This window comes from Notothenia coriiceps, unplaced genomic scaffold (assembly GCF_000735185.1).
Source record: "Notothenia coriiceps isolate Sejong01 unplaced genomic scaffold, NC01 NC01_scaffold00004877, whole genome shotgun sequence".
Taxonomy (NCBI): Eukaryota; Metazoa; Chordata; class Actinopteri; order Perciformes; family Nototheniidae; genus Notothenia; species Notothenia coriiceps.
Window position 1 is genome coordinate 139,653 of NW_011337578.1, and position 14,353 is coordinate 154,005.

Below are 14,353 nucleotides of genomic sequence, written 5' to 3' on the forward strand. Positions count from 1 at the left end.
ATCTTCCGGCGCAGACTGAAAACTCATCTCTTTCGACTCCACTTCGAGCGATAGAATTACTAACAAAGAATTGCTAACAAAGCACTTATATACTAATAAAGGATTAGCTTATTTAAAGCCAGTTGAGTAGCACTTGAAATGTGTTGGCTCTATAAAACCTGATGTACTTATATGATTCTGTTTTCTTCAAGGTTGTATCTTGTTGGTCGAATGCACTTATTGTAAATCACTTTGGATAAAAGCGTCAGCTAAATGCAATGTAATGTGATGTAGTCGGCCAGAAGCAGCCATTTCCTCCTGCAGAAAGGAGACAATCTCCTCCAAGTCCGCTTCTCAAGTCACTTATGAAACTACGACTTTAATCTCTTAATTATTACTTTATTCTCGTAACATTACGACTTTATTCTCGTAATGTTACGACTTTATTCTCGTATTATTATGACTTTATTCTCGAAATCTCTCCGGTTTTTTTTTTTTAAGTGTGGCCCTAATACTCCTTCCTATGTTTCCGAGTTGTTCAAGCTGCAAAAAATCCTAAACTCACAATGTCAAAGTAACACAATTAATGTATCTCCCTTGTTTTGGATCTGCTCCAAAGTTGAATGTGTTTGTCCTTGGCAGATGTTACACCCTTTCACATGTTAGTCATGCTCTGATTTACGTGGCAGTCAACTCTCTCTCTCTATTTCTCTTTTTTCACAAACGCACGCATACACAGACACACACACACACACACACACACACACACACACACACACACACACACACACACACACACACACACACACACACACACAGCTGGTGGCCGGCAGCTATGTTTTGTGGCGTGATATTAGATAGATCCTCTGTGTTCACAGCCAGCCGTTTCATGTTGGATGAGTCATATAGCCTGTGTCGCAGGGTGCAGTGATACAGTGATGTAAACTACTGTAGCATGAGCCTAAAGATAGATAAAGTCTATTAGAATAATAAAGCCCCCACTGTGTACATAGATTTGTTGTGAGTGCTTTCAGCCCTTCACTCTTAATTTTCCATTGTGAGATTCATGTTGTTGTTGAAACCTACTATTCTGTCCGTTTCCAAAGGTTTCATTCAATTAGATTTTCCCAAACGAAAAGAAATATAACAATTTACCATCTTTCCATACTCGATATGCAATTAAAATATCTGCCAAGTTAAAGGGTGATTTTGTGATGATCACTGTTTCTATTGATGATGCTAAAAAAAAGTACCTTTTGTTGAAACACCGCTTCAACAAAGTATGGCGGGGCAGGAACAATTCAAAATCGCACAATAGACATTTCCAGAGATTCCAGGCTATTGAAACCAGATATTGTCAGGGTTAACACTTGTTAACAACTGTGCAATGATACAAATAATACCGCAAATTTGAAGCAGGAAGTTATTACGTAAACTGTAGGACAGTTTGGGTAATAATAACGTTATTTTCTATTGTCTGCACAAAATATATGATTGTCTGACTACTTGTTTTTCTTGCCCCAGCGTACTTTTCTTTACTGCAATCCTAAAATCTAGAATCAATTTTCTAAATCTCTGAGCTTCATCAGCACATCTGGTGATAAAGAAAAATAACTTATTTGTGGCCTTTTCTCTTGCTCTATCTCTGTTCGACAATACTTTGGATCTGCTGCATCTATTTGTATTTTAAAAGGATCAATAATGAGTCCAACAATGTTATAGCAGATCAATCTTTAATCAGTGGAGCTCGTTAAAGTCTGTATTTTTATGTTGTGGCTGGAAGAACAAAATAGAATTTGCCACAGCACCCAGAGTAGGTTAAGGAATGAATTTCCCTTTTTAGTTTCCAAAGAAAAGGCAGTGAACTACAGTTGTCATGAGCTAAGTATTGTAAGGTATACCCATCTTTTCAGTTGCTTTGCTGGAAATAAAAAAATTATAATAATGATGCATAGATGCCAGAAACCAAAGTCAGACTGGACCAAAACACTGCAAGGAATCTTTGAATCAACCTCATTAACATTCATGAAACAATTTGGTGTTACTGAGAGGCTTTGCGAAGCAGCTGCAGCAAGTGATGAGTTTGCATTAAATCAGCGAGGAATTGCAAGCAAAAAACTGACTTGATCCCAGCTTGATGAAGCACAACAAAAAAATAATGTTGGACGAATAACGAGATCAGAGATGCAGGAGGAAAACCAAACTCCAAAATGTAGACGGACTCTGAACATACTTGAGCTTTTACAGTTGGCAACACATAGGCCGCTCTTTTGAGAATACTCCATGCTCATAATTACAGTCTCATTCTGATTAAGGCTCCGGGCTGAGCTAATTTGCAATCACGGTTTAAAGTAACATAACAAAATATATCTTGTTTGATGGTAGTCATCGTTCTAGAGGGACACACTCTATGTAGCCGGCTTGATTGCTAGAGAAAACACACTGGCAGCAAATTGGCATAGTTTCAGAGGAGATCGAGCAGTTCTAGCACTGCAAACCTCAGCACAGGGGGTAATGAGGGAACATTAGGGCACAGCATAGGCTGGTCCAGTGTCACTGTTATGTAAGTGATGTCTTGGTGGCAACAAAGAGCCCCTGTCTCTTTCTGTCCCCCATCCCTCCGCCCCGCCGGCTGTCTGTCCTTAACCCCGTCAACCTCCCCGAACTCCTTATGTCTCTGTCTCCCTCTGTGCACGTTTCCCTGTCACACTTCCCCCTTGCTTTTCTTATTCTGTGCTCACGCTATGAATCAGCTGTTGGCAACATTGGTTCTGCAACCCAGTTGACCTTGTGATTCCTCTAAGGAGGAAAGATGTCCCTGCATGGTGTTTACATTATCCTGGAAAACACATGAAGAACACTGAACCAAGGACATACACTTTTCAACCTTTGAGTTAATTAATAAACGACACACATACAATAACTTTTCTATAAAAACACTTCACTATTTGGTCTATACGGTCGCTTATGGCCCAGTCAAACTGCTCTGGTTGGTTACTGGCCATCACCTGCATGAACATGTTGCTCCATACATCACTATAATGGAAAGTTACAGTACAAATCTTAGGAATACAGAAAATACATACAATTGGAACGCCACACATTTTTCCCATGAAGTTAGGTAACTGATCATAAGGAGAACGACTGAGCCTTTGGAAACAGTTGTATAATGTGCTCTGTTACTCAGGAACAGCTTTATGTCATTAAGGTTATCCTGGATTAGGCTTGAAGTGAACAGATTTGTAACAGATTTGTGTGCAAACTGACGATTTGATGATTTTAAGACTGGGACATGCAAAAAGGGTCTTAAGTAAAGGTGCCACAGATATGCATTAAGGTTCAAATCAGCATCTTGATCAATGCTAAGGACTAAAAGTCCAGAAATCTCAGCCTCTGCTGCAAATCCCAGTTTGACCGTTTCTTTTAAATCTCTCTCCGGCTAAATGTTGGTGATTCAATCATTTGAGTACCCCTTTTTAAGAATTAGAAATAGGTGTGTCAGAGTGACAACTGATAAACTCCCACAAAAAGAGTACAATGGCATTGCTGTGCAATTTTCCTACTTTTGTATAATTATATTTGATAATGTAAGAACATGACTGAACATGACCTTTGTGCATCCATCTTCCTTTTTGTCTCATTATACAACAGCTCCTATCCATCCAAAGATCGTGCTGTTAACAAGTTGTACTTGTAAACGTCATGTACTGTACTTTATTTATACAGTGAAACATGTTGTTGCATAGTGACACATCTCGAGACATTTCTTGAAAGCAAGTTTTATTTTGCTAAAATAAATGTGATTCTGACAATGGCATTCTCTCTCTCATAGTGAAATCTGACAACAAGGACAAGCAGGAGAAGACAGACTTAATGTCAAGCAAGACAGCCAAGTTGGACACCTTTGACAAGAAAGAAGAGCAGCAGAAGAAGGACGCTGGTCCAGAAAAGAACCAAAAGTCTGAGAAGATCCTCAAGGAGGAGGATAAGATCGAGAACATGAACGCGGAGAAAAACAAGGAAAAGGCAGAGAAGGGGGACAAGCCGGAGAAGACCAACAAGGATGAGAAGAAGGAAGATGAGAAAAAGCTGGCTGAGAAGAAAGATGATAAGGGAGCGAAAGGGACAGCCAAGTCTCCAACAGGCCCCGGCAGCAAGACCCTGCCAAGCCCTGAAAGCAAGAACAAGGTGGGTGACACACACACACACACACACACACACACACACACACACACACACACACACACACACACACACACACACACACACACACACACACACACACACACACACACTTCCTGCATCCAATTTCACACACTTAAAGGGGGAGAGTGTCCAGTGGTTCCAGAAACAGCCTGTCACCCAAAGGTCACAGCTTTGACCTCTGCCACATCCGGTGTGTCTAACAACAGCATGTTAAAGTGTCCTTGAGCAAGACACACTACTTCCTGCCTGTCCGCACGCACACACACACACACACACACACACACACACACACACACACACACACACACACACACACACACACACACACACACACACACACACACACACACACCAATGCTCGGGCTGATGGCAGAAATTACCCAGGCATCTTCCACTTCAATCAGAGCACTGTTAGCACCTGAGGCCACTGTCATAGCTGAGTAGATGTGTTGCACCATCCATCTTTTTATGGCTGCAACTATTCATTATTTTCCCCATGGAACCATCTGCAGATCATTTTACAGAAACAAAATAACAAAAGATTGTTTCTTTATGCCGAATGTGATATCGAAAATGCCTGTTTTGTTTAACCCACTAACAAAAGCAGCAAATAACCAGCTGGAATGTTGAATCATAAAATTATTACTTTTTAGTTTTAATCTGGTTAGTTTTATATTGATTTAGTTAGTCATGAATTGATAGTCGCTGCAGCTCTACTTGGCCAGAGAATAAACTACTTAAGACACATGATAGACAGATATGAGACTGGAGAAGAGTGGCACAAATATGTATCCAAATGACCAAATGCTTCCATTAGCAACTAATATAAGCTAAAAGTTGCTAACTGACAGGAAGGAAGCTTTGGAGAGCCTTATCAATATCTTTACATGGATTAGCATGATGTAGAATCCTTAGAACACAATTCTAGAGGGAGTAAACAGCCCAGTGCAGAGAAATAGACAAAACTCAGAGAGCTGTTGTGACTCACTCGAGCTAGCATGTGCCCAGCTGGCTAGCATGTAGGAAATTACCATGCCAGTTACAGTAGTTCAACCAGCTAGCCCTATGAGTTGTCATTACTCACCAAGCTTCAAAACAGCACCTGTTTAGTGAAGGTACATTTAGTGTAGAACTATCTGTGCCTTTAGTATGTGTAAGAAGTGCTAAATGTACATCATTATATTATGTGGGTGCATAATGAGTGTCTGGAGAGTATCCTATATCTAAAACCTCAGTTTGGTATCATATGCTGCTCTTTAACTGCTTCTCATTTCATCAGATTTGAGGCTTATAATTTTATAATTTACCACTCATTAACCCTCAAAATAGGCTATAAATTGCTTATTTTAGATGTTTTGTATGGTTGCTGGCTGTCCGCCATACCATGCTGTCATTGCAATCGGAGATTATATCTCTGCATTTTTTCCTCTACCTCTATCTGTCCTCCTGTTTCTTTCTTTTCCACCCTCCTATGTTTTTTTACTGTATTGTGGCTTCTTGTAATTCCATTATCATCAGCCTGACGTGGGTTCAACTAAACCAAACTCAGCCAAATCCCGCCCATCCACCCTCACCACCAATGGCGAAGCCGCCGGGGCCAAACGCCCCTCCCCAACCACAGCCTCAGCCAATAAAAAAAGCCCTGTACCCAAGGCAACCACACCTACCGCTGCGAAGCGGCCGCCAACTGGCTCCTCCAAGGCTGCAAAGGTGAGTATAATCCACATGGGTAGATTTTTTCTTTGAATGAAGATTAGCCTTATTCAGCTCTCTGTACTTATGTTCTTTTGGACATTGGAAACATAAATAATATTCAAAGTCAGATTTAGCTCAGTCTTAATGCCCTTAACTGAGCGCACTTGAATGGACTTAAATAGTTCCCAGCATGCATTATTCTGGTTTGAAGTCAAACAGAGGCAATACTAAAGGATATGAGCTAAGGTTACCTGTTTTTATTTACATCTTGTTAACTAACATTTGGTCACCAACAATTATTTTGGTATTATACTTTCAACTATGTAGTTGTTTTTTTAAATAAGTCACATTCAAGCTGGAGAGTTTACAGCAGCCTTGGAGAGGTACAGGAAGTCAAAGAAAAGATGACTTCCTTTTAGATTATCCCAGATTGAATCAAATGTTATCAGACTAATCTGTTCAGCGTTTACTCATTAATAATTGTTCTCTCAATGATGTTATTCTGTTTGACATGGTAGCCTATTAAACTGTTATCTTTGCTCCTCATACTCTCCATATTTCTCAATGATTTAATTTGTTAATTAAGATGGACTACAATTTTAGACAGCTATCATATAAGTTTACCGCAGTACATCTATTAGCTTGATCGCTGTTCCTCTAAATCAAAAACAATCGTGGCCTGTCATGTCACATGATACTTAAAGAATTAAAACATTTAATATTATTACTGTAGACCTGAACAGATTGTGAGCAGCTGCGAGGAATTTCAGTAATATAAGCTGAATGTATTAAGACTCTCTGATAAGTCACTATCAACATATGTAAAAAATCCTCATATTGCAAAATCAACAAAATTAGAATGACCCTCAATTCAATAAAAAGTGATGTTGATAGAACATGTCCACCAAACAGCTTATATAAAGAAAGCAAATAATGTCCTGTTTTGCATTAGGTGGAGGCAAATGCAGCACCTGGCTGCAGTGATCTAACTGGCTGCATTGTGCGGCTAATGCCCATGATTAACTCAAGTGTAATCACCATGGCTGTTTTAAAGCCTTGAGTTTGCTATTTTGACCACACCATCTTGGTTTTTGGCTGCCACCATCTTGATATTTTGGCTATTGCCGTCTTGGCATTTTTGAATCAGCAGTGATCATGATGATGCTACTAAGTACCTGTATAAGCAAACAGTGAACAAGAGATTTTTAGGCAACTGAAATGTAACAATTACATTTCATGATTTGAATAAACACTGTGAAAGGGTTAAAGTTCTAAAACGAACAAATCACGAACAACACCCAAACCAGACAACACTGTTATAGCGACCTGTCAATCACAGCTGGCCCTGCCAAAATCATAGCCTGCTATTATACTTCAAATAGAACATCATGCTTTATTCAAACAGAACTAAAACTAGAGGTTGAGTCAATAAACAGATTTTCACAATGCTTACTGAGGTAGCAAATCACGTTAGAGAAAGGGTTATTTTCTCATAGACTTTTATGCAATCTGACTTCACTTGGCAAAGACAAGTTTTAGGTACTACTTCATGTGCTTCACTAGTGTAAAACCCGTACTTACAAACTCCCAAAAACGCTCACAGCTCATCTTTCTCGTGTTATGTGATTTGTATTGTAATTTCCAGACTCCAGAAAATGAAAAACGGACACCTGTGCCAAAGGCCACGCCCACAACCCGTCCGGCTGCCAGTAAGAACGGCTCCCCGGCTGGTAAGTGCACACACACTCACACAGCAGTAACATGATTTATTGTACATCTCCAGTGTTTGCCTGCCCTCTGTATCTGATTGTGTGATACAACAGAGTTATCACAGGCAGTTTCTCCGCTCTGCTTTGGCTAGTTCATAGTGTTGAAAGTGCAAACATGACCTCTACAATAGGACCTGATCTTTCTACAATAGCTAGAAGATGACTCACAATGTAAACTGGCTGCACTCCAGGCAACAGGCAAACTGAATTGCTACCATATGTTAAACTGTATCACATTTGAGAGCTGTCTTTTAAAGACACCCTGCTGCTATTTTTAACCGTGCATCACAAACAGCATCTCACCTCTCTGAGAAAGCTATGACTCAGTGAGAGCTATGTGAGTCCAACAGGCTTTCTGCCTTTTGTGCGCTTCAGCTCAGCACACTCAGAGAATATCATTTATTCAGCCCATTCACAGTGATGAGTGTTACTGTATGTACTGCGAGGTTCATATTTCATTTGAGTTGCATGAGTGAGCTCCATTAATTTGGTTGCTGTTGCCCTGATGACAGCAGTTTAGTGTCATTTCTTTATGCCTCTTCCACATTGGCAGCATTACAAATACAGCACAACTTTGTCAACATGATGGACATACTGTCGCACCTTTAGAAACTGTGAAATGATTCAGTTTTGCTCACTTTGCAAGCAACACAATCTTCAAGTCAGCTTTACATCCTATAGAGTTGATCAATCAAGAACATTTGGCAACTTATTTATGAGCAGCCAACCACAGAAATGTGTTGGAAATGAAATCTTGACTATGGCAATTGCACGCTTCTTCCCCCATTGATGGGATTTCGGCAATAGAAAAATTCACGACAACTTCCAGCTTGTCATACCTCTAAAGTATTCTATAGCGTATTTTTGAAAAATCTAATAATAGTGTTTGGTGACTTGTTGCAAGCAGTAGCAATAGTTATCCTTTTAAAATTGTTATGGCTAATGTGTTAAATATGTGGCTCTTTCGCTGTTTAGTCTGTTCCTTCACCAGTTAGTCTGTCGCTGTGTCTATCTACAGATAAGTGCTTGGCAGGCCAGGTACACTCAGTTTGTTTTTTTTAAGCAGCTTAGAGCTTCAATCTTTATGTGAGCGCTGAGAATAAACCGTAAATGTGGGTTAAACCAAATTAAGGACTAAAAGACCTAAAAAGCTAAAAAAAAACATAATTCTTTGGTAAAATAAAAATGGTGATCATCGGAGGTTTAATGTGTTAAAGTTAAATTGGTAGCACATTTTACAAAAGCTATGCCAGAGATGCTTGTGCTGTGGATTTTATTGAAAAAAACTGACGTATATTTGTCAGAAAAGATTGACCCATAGACTACTTTGTGTACAGTCTATACATATGGCACAAAAGTTTGTTCCCACTGTATTTCAGACCTAATGGTCAACCCGGCTATTTGTCCAGACACCACCAGTGTAGCTACGTCACTTCTTTGCATCCTGATTTATAAGCAAACAAGCTACAGGGAGTTTTGAGTTATTGAGGCTAACAGTGTTGTGTTTCCTGCTCACAGCGAACAAGACTGACAAGACTGACAAGACTGATAACAAGACCGAAGAGGCCAAGAAACCCAAGCCTACAGGTATCAAGCTAAGAGAAAAAACTCAAAGAAAAGTTAATTTAATGCAATATAGTTTTAATGGAATTTGAAATGTCACTAGAATAAAATAAAGGTTGTTGAAATAAATGTGTCAACGTTACACTGTAAAGCTAATTGATTGGCTGCAATGTTAAGAAGGTTAGGAAGAGAAAAATGCAGTGGTACCCTACCTTGTGCAACACACTACAGTTTATACCAGATCTTCTGACAGAAGACAATTTGGGACATCTGATCATTGAACTGCAGACAGCCAGATTCTGAATTGCTCAAGCGATTAATTAGCCGTTGTGACCCTCCTCAATCTGCACATCAAATGAGAAACGGTCTGCCAGAAATTTGGCTTGATTCTTAAATTACCCAGATGCAACCAATTTGGGGTTTAATGGCGCCTAATCTCTAAACGTCCGCCCAGCTTCACTGAACAATGTGTCATTTTACTGCCCTATTATAGGAAATTACCATATCATTGGTCTTACACGTGTGATTTCACATACTGTATAAGATTATATATATATATATATATATAAGATTTTTTGATCAATATCAGTGCCTCAGTTACAAAGACCACACGCTACTCTTTTTCGTCTTTCCTAGACTTAGTTAATTTCCTTATTTATGGGTGGTGACAATCATGGTTAATCATATAAACTCTGTCAAGCAATATGTACACAGTTCATTGATGTTAATACTGACTTCACATAGCTGGTCTTTTGACTCTTCAGCCTTGATTTAAATAAACAATACTTTTATCTCTGTTTTTTCCAAAAGCCCGTCCTCGCCCCGCCTCCATCACTACTCCCGCTGCTTCCACCAACGGTGAAGCCAGTCATCGCCGTCGTGTCCTCACCAAACCCCCGGTGCCCAAGCAGAGCCCAATGGAGAAGAAGCCGCCGGTGCCCCGTGCTCCTCGAACCCCCCGCCCCCTCAACGCTCCGACACCTGACCTGAAGAACATCCGCTCCAAGATCGGATCCATCGACAACATCAAGTACCAGCCCGGAGGAGGAAAGGTAGGACAGTACAAGAAATGTCAATGAATAATTCAGGACAGTGATATACCTGTCAAGATTCTTAAAATACTTTGCAAGTAGTTTCTTATATAATCAACGCTTGGCAGTGATTGGTTTGTAAAATTATCTGCCGAAAAAATCATAAACACAACTTAATGACAGCATGATTCTCGACTCTACAGCATAAACACGTATAAATGAATAATCAAATGAAGGGGAAGAGCTGTGTCACAAACACATCTGAGCAGGATTACCTGCTGAAACTTGAATGAATGATTAGAATGATTTGTTTTTATTGTTTTCCGTTCCTTATTCAAATCAAATCATAACAGAGAAAACAAGGTGAAGAGGTTATTGTATTGCTGTGTTGTGCAGCAGAGAACAGCCTCCACGCAAAGCATGTCAGTGTCAGTTACTGTAAATCATTTTTCTTGTATCATGTGTTCTTTCATCTATTTTTGACACAGTAAATGCAAACATAAAGAGAATACATATAAGAATGTGCACTGGATGTAACTGTATTTACATTTTAAATCCTCCACATTTTCACCATCATTTTCCAAAAGCCTTATTTCTACCACCGTTTGCACTAGAGAAACTTCTTGTTGGTGCTTTATTGAAATGTAGAACAGACTCTGCAGAATATATAGAATATATAACACTATTTTTTCATCAGGCAAATCTCTGAGAATAAAATTACTTTAATTTATTGAGAAATTAATTGTTAGTGTTGATGCAGGGTTAATGTATTTGTTGGATGTACCGCATATCCAGATAAAGATGTTACAATGACTAAAACCAACAGAGATTACTGCATGCTCTACACAGTCTACTGAATTCAGTCGGATTTGCAACCCTCTCATTATCACCTCTTTGCTGGTGGACCTTCGTGAAACATGTTGCCACTTACATTTTTGTCATGTTTTTGTTAGTCCTTTCTTGCCATACATTTCCAGGTGTTTGTACTGTATGTCTCCATCGAGTTAATGTGTTCTTTTCAATTATTTACATGTATCTTTACATCCAAAATTGATTTAGTTTAATCTATTCTTCTTTAATGTGTGCTTGCAAACGTTTCTTAAGAGACTGATGTCAAATATAGCCTGTTGTGCTTTTTGAGCTTTTTTATATTCATTTTTATAAAACGGACAAGTCAAATCAAGCAATCTGATTGGTTCTTAGCCGTGATATACTGAGCGTATACCATGGGTAGAATTGTAAGTTACTTTTCACAACAGTATACCGATGGGCTGTCGAGGGGGTTGTCGACCCTCCGCTTCGCGTCGGGCCGAACCACGCCCCTTAGCTGTGATATAATGAGCGTATACCACGGCCTGTCGTGAGCTATTGCTTAAATATTCCGTATTCCACCTCCTGCTGGCATATTGAGGTACATATAGCAGTAGAAAGGCTTTGCAAACCATCTATGCAAAGATGCCACCCCCTACTCCCTATTTATCCAGGAAACAGCAGGCATACTCCTTTTTTAGCAACACCCTGTTTTACATTCACAGTGATGCCTCATCCTCTATCATTTAGCCATGATCACATGGTCCAATTAGAGTTAGATCAGTGAGGAGAAGGAGATGCTGCCTCTCCAAATGGTTCTGTGAAATTGGCCTCACCTCATATTTTCCCACACGCAACAGGAGCAGTCGACAGGGAAATGTTGTCTGTTTTGTCACCATTCAACTTATTGTTATCTTCTGGCACGATTCACTCTTTCATGCTGGTGTTTTTCTCGAATCTGTCAGTCCGTCAGAGTGGAACCACTTTACACACACAGACACATCGCATCCCTGCATCACAATAAGGGGCACTGAATCTCCACTGATAATGAAAATTGGTCTGTCTAATAATAATATGTATTCTAAAATGTCCCATTCAACAGTTTTATCAGCCCTTCCATCATCAGTAGTTATTGAATGACTTGTTTGTACCAATTATGTTACAGTTCATGTTTGTATTGCCAATTGTGTAATTATTGTTTTCTGTGCTGACATTTGATCGACCCTTGTCACAAACTGACATTTTATTTCTATTAACCTGCAGTAACTCAATATCATGTTTTGAAAAGTTATCCATCTCCATCTGCTCCTGTTTCAGCGTTCCATCTGATACAGCACATCTGATTGGCTGACATATGTATACTTATTTTTTTATTATCCTCTGTTTTGGGCAGCCCGTTATTCATTCTAACACTTAATTGGTGCTACAACTGTCAAATGTTTAAACAGATTCACAAACCCACGCATTTCCCAGGAGAATTGGAGTAAAGAGTTTAATAGTGAGCTTCCCAAAGTGAATATCCCATTCATTTTTTGAAATAAAGATAGATAGATAGATAGATAGATAGATAGATAGATAGTAAAAATAAACACAACACACAATAGTGGGATGTAACAGAAAGGTCTCTGATTCGCAGAGCTTGTTGTTACCATAGAAATGTGTACCACACCCATGAACAGCTAGTGAGCGCACCATGGTGTCAACATTGACTACTCTCATGGAAGCTTGTTTGGAATGTTCTTGTATTATGAAAATGGGATGGTTAATTCCTTCAGTCTTGAACTAATTATGAATACAGCTTTGTATTTTTGCCTTTCTTTCAGTTTGTCTTTTTCTTTCCCTGAATCAAATAATTAGTTGATAGCGATTCCTCTCATATTTGATTGGCTTGGTTTCAAACTCTTCATGTACCGATTTCCCGAAACGTCTACTGAATAATGAATGGGAAATTCACACTTTGAACTGGAGCCAATCAAAAAAAGAGGCAGTCACTATTGAGCTGTATAGCTTTGGTACAGTCTGCAATTTTTTAATCCAAGCTGCACATTTTAAAACAATCTCATGCTTCCCTCTTGATTGGCCGTAATGACCCATAGGCTACACTCATATGATTGGTCCAGCTGCTAACCCACCATGACCCCTCCACCTTTCCTGTGTTGTTGCATTTGGTCTATTGGATGTTTTACTGACCTATGGGGTGGTTGTCTCCCCAGGGCTCTTCTTCCCCGAACAACAAGGCATCAGACCCCTCCAACCCCGCTCCCAAGGCTAAAGTGAGTCCCTACCATCGACACCTTCACACACCTCACACAGAAGTACCTCGTCCCATCTTCTCTTTGCATTCACCACATACACGCATGTGTGTGTACGACAGAGTGGAAACTGAATTTCCCCCTTGGGGGATTAATAAAGGTCCATCTTCTCTTCTCTTCTTCTACAGTTAGCGAAAGAGCTAACTAGCTAAATGTAGCTACGCTCAGTTAACATGAACTATGTGTTGGCGTCTTTGATTCATTTTTTTAAAGTATGAAACTATTGCAAGGTGCTTCTTTACAACTCAGAATACTCTTATTATACTATTTCTAAAACGATTAATGTGAAAACAATGCTACTAAGAATTTTAAGCAGCTGTGTCATTGGGCGTCGCTAAGTGTTTCTGGGAGCTTATAGCCAGCCTGCTGCTTACACTGCAACGATTAACAACGTGGTAACCAGAGACACATTCACAGGACTATCGCTTTAATTAGGACACCAATGGACAAATATATTGCCATCCGAAAAATATTTTGCTACTATCATCTCAACATTTGGTGTGTTTTCTTCTATCTTAACTCTACAATTCCTCTTGTACTAGCAACGTGCCTCACACTAACCTCACACAAACTGTCTTCCAATACCATCAATATTCTACAATATATATCAGGACTTTATAAAGGACACCCTGGTGTGTAATATTTTTACAAGATACTACTACGACACACCAACACAGTCTCACAGCATTTCGTGTTATAGTCACGATATTAATCTATTGATTCGTGTTCACCAACACAATTTCGCCATTTTTTTCGTGTCACACAGAATGATTTTAAAAGCAATGTAAATAATCACAAATTAGAAGGAAAAACAGATTTAAAAAAAAACAGATTTCAGTATTCTGACACAGAACGATTTTAGAAGCAATGTATTTCTATTGGTAACTACATGTTTCGTGCCTGCACCAAATAATAACAAATTAGAAGGAAAGAAATATGACAAAAAATACAGATTTCAGTATTCTGTGGCTCTGAGCCATTTCTTTTC

At 39.3% G+C, this 14,353-nt stretch overlaps 1 protein-coding gene across 5 annotated transcripts in view; it reads left to right on the forward strand.

Moving 5' to 3' along the window:
• The window catches only part of map4l (microtubule associated protein 4 like), a 107,498-nt gene that overhangs the window by 72,778 nt on the left and 20,367 nt on the right, over window positions 1–14,353 (forward strand). For 4 of the 5 annotated variants that reach the window (XM_010767905.1, XM_010767907.1, XM_010767910.1 and 1 more), the window contains 6 exons: window positions 3,812–4,167; window positions 5,704–5,895; window positions 7,526–7,610; window positions 9,168–9,236; window positions 10,023–10,264; window positions 13,267–13,326. In XM_010767905.1, coding sequence (XP_010766207.1) covers window positions 3,812–4,167; window positions 5,704–5,895; window positions 7,526–7,610; window positions 9,168–9,236; window positions 10,023–10,264; window positions 13,267–13,326 — 1,004 coding nt within the window. The remainder of the gene's footprint in view (window positions 1–3,811; window positions 4,168–5,703; window positions 5,896–7,525; window positions 7,611–9,167; window positions 9,237–10,022; window positions 10,265–13,266; window positions 13,327–14,353) is intronic. The other variant, XM_010767908.1, reaches the window with a different exon arrangement.